General features: G+C 42.3%; 1 protein-coding gene across 1 annotated transcript; it reads left to right on the top strand.

Moving 5' to 3' along the window:
- On the top strand, nt 1-1,356 carry MELLADRAFT_103570 (uncharacterized protein; the record flags this gene model as incomplete). The annotated part of the gene is made up of 2 exons (XM_007406526.1): nt 1-1,227; nt 1,315-1,356. The coding sequence occupies 2 exons, from the start codon at nt 1-3 to the stop codon at nt 1,354-1,356; spliced, it is 1,269 nt and encodes a 422-aa protein (XP_007406588.1).
- Between the last annotated feature and the right edge of the window lie 1,889 nt (nt 1,357-3,245).

Raw genomic sequence — 3,245 nt, 5'->3', positions numbered from 1 at the left:
ATGTCGACTTCACCAGACAATGGTATCTCACGGAACGCGTCTAAGTCTCTGCCCACCGAACTGTTGAATCAGATCTTTACTCAGGTCGCAACTCACCTTCAAAAAGCTCGATCCTCACGTCGCAAATGCCTTCTCGACCTTCGTTTGGTTTGTAAATCTTGGTCAGATGCAGTTATACCGATAGTTCTGAGGTCCATCCGTATCAAGGATGTAGAGCAAGCACAATATCTCCTTGAGAACTGGAAGACAATCTTTTCCTACACCCATGATTTTCAACCTCGGGTCTTCCCTGTTCATCGGCTTGTATTAATCGACCTGTTTGGGGACACCGAGTCGAAGTCACACGCTTCTATCGACAAGGCTGTCGAATTGATACGACTATTCAGCGGGAACCTTCGGTCACTAACTCTGGATTTCGCCTCGATGGGTTGTCCAACTCCACTGGTGGATGCTGTGAAGATGGCCAAATCGCTCAAAAAACTTGACATACAATCTGATCGTACAGCGGGATCTTCGGACCTAGCCAATCTGTTGGACGCCACCCCTGATCTCGAAGAGTTAACGATTGGATATAGTGCCGTACCTCCCATGAAGTTTTCCGAGTCAGCCCTGACAAAATTGCGCTATTTGGACTTCCCGTATGCATATGCCGATGCCAATTACGATGACAGTAGCCGGTATGCAGACCTACGTGGGATCGTCAATATCTGCGAGAAGGCAGGATCAAGCTTGAAGATCATCAAATGCACTCCTACGGAAGAGAGCGGTAACGGACTTCTACCTGTTTTGAAAGCTGTTCAAGAAACCTTGGAAGGTCTGTTCACTCTCAGTCTGTGCCATCAATGGGACTACCACGCGCTTTTCGTGGAGTGTCCACGTCTCCGTGTGGTTGAATCACATCCCTGGGATGACTTGTACCAACACAGTGCGGACACTATTGCATCCGCGGGCTGGTTCAGTTGGCCACTACTTCAAAATGTACGAACGCTTGTCTTCCCTAACGATGACGCCCTCGATCCATGGCTTGAATTCTTTGAGTCAGCCAAAAAAGAAGAAATCTTTCAGCCTTCAGCGACATCACGTGACAAGGGCCTTTTTCGAAAATTACCCCACTTGAAACAGTGTCTATTCAAGTGCGGAGTCTCCGACAGCTTGATTGAAGACTTTGAGGCATATGGCATCGAATGTTGGATGATTGATGATGACTTGGAACCAGTTGAAATCATGGTCAGTGACTCCCCTGAAACAAATTCCCCCTCACATCGAACGCCCGTTCTCTGATGCTGTTGATCATTTATTGTGATGGATCGATAGAAATTGGATGCCCAACTCGACACTGATTTAGAAGATCAATGAAATACCCACTGTTCTCCACGCAAGATCGGGTCCATGCATTCACCACAAAAATTTGAGTATCTTGCACCCCGAACTTCAACCCTCAAGGTCCAATCTCTTCTTGGGAGATCTTATCGATGTACTTATGAGCAGCTACTTAATGTTGACTAACATGTGAACATTCAAAAGTTTTGATTTTGAACAAGCGTAAAACACGGACGAAATATGATGCAATTCTTTGTTTTTCTTGGTTAGCACTTTATAAAGAATGCGTGGGAAGGAATGAAACCTGTCGTGCTTCTTGATTTAGTGTTTCAAAGTTGGTCAACCCAAATTAATCTTTCACAATCTTGGCCTGTCTCTCAATTATGCAGCGAATCGATCAACATAGCATCCTTGTAATGTAAGGAAACAATCAAGAATGAACCAATACCAAACAAAGTTTTAAGCAAGCTTGTCACAAGGGAAATCTTTAAACATTTTGACCAAACTGCACCTATGAGCTTCCAAAGGGATAAAGTCAGGATGATGATCTGGACAAACGTTCTCATTTAAATAATGAAAATTCCTAACCACTTGATTCTCAAGACAAATTACTGATTCAACTGATGATACAAAATGTAACCAAGGTGTGTATGCAACATTTACCCAGTGTTATCAAGTAATCTTCTGTGTCTAACCAAGACGTTGCCAAAGGAAAAATTGATATTATCATTTAATTTTCTCAATTTTTTTATGATCATTTTCATAGTTTCTTTGAATACTCACAAGGTTGGCCCCACCCACAGGTAAAGTCCCTGAAAATTCAAAGAAATACTTACATTCCTCCAGTAAATTGCATACATCCTCAGCTATTATTTGGTGTTTATCTGTCTACAGCTTGACACATTATCGATCTGCATCCCATGCAGGTTTTTTCTTGATGGAGAACAACCCAATAGCAACACCATGTCCGGTAAGATTTGATGTCAACAAAGTGTCCCAGCCTTGCTCCAAGACTTGGCACATTAGTATATTTGATCCCTCTCCTTCCTAATCTATTTACTAAACAATCCACTTCCAAATGAATACCCCAGTCAACAACTCTACTATAGGGGCTGTGCTGTCTTGATTATACGCGGACTAAGTCTTGTCACACTACCTTCTCTCAATTTTTAGCCCTGCGAGCTTTATGTTCTAGGTGAAGCCATGCCCCGGCCGGAAGCTGGCACGTGATGTAACTGCAACATCAAAAGACTGCACCCATTGGGGAGGAAGAGGAAAAACAAGAGACTTGACCCATAAGCAAGATAACAAAAACAAGGATGACAATACAAAACGAGAAATCAGAAATCTAGCAGACAAGAGACTTCTAGGTATGAGTATCTATTGATTTGTGATAATATGATTCTATATACATATCCAATTTTTATGAGGTTAGCCAGATTAGTGCTGTATGAGTATAAAAAAGGGTAGGACAAAAATGAAAAGGGAAACCATTGTCTCTTTATTTGATGTATAATAACTATCCATTCTGCATCAAGGGTGGGGCTCAGTCCTATTACGCATAGGTCCTCCCGTAGGATAACCCTTAACGTGAACTTCTCCTGTAGAGACTCCATGTTCTAGAAGTTACTCTGTCAGCCCTGAGCCCTAATTACAGGACCATGGGATAACAGTACCATATGTAATATCAAAATATTGTATAAAGCCATAAGTTACATCTCAAGGCTCAGTGTCAAGAGCCACTTACACGCATGTATGTAATGTATTAAATACATAGTAAACCTAACCCAAGTGTCAACCACAAGTTGACACGTGAATAGACAAGACTCACACGCCAACCACAAGTTGACGCTGGAACTGAGACTATATAAACTCACCCTTCTTCCCTAGAATCACCCCCCATCTTTTACTACAATCACAACACA

Source organism: Melampsora larici-populina (genome assembly GCF_000204055.1).
Source record: "Melampsora larici-populina 98AG31 unplaced genomic scaffold MELLAscaffold_6, whole genome shotgun sequence".
Taxonomy (NCBI): Eukaryota; Fungi; Basidiomycota; class Pucciniomycetes; order Pucciniales; family Melampsoraceae; genus Melampsora; species Melampsora laricis-populina.
This window is presented reverse-complemented; position numbering and strand designations above follow the sequence as displayed.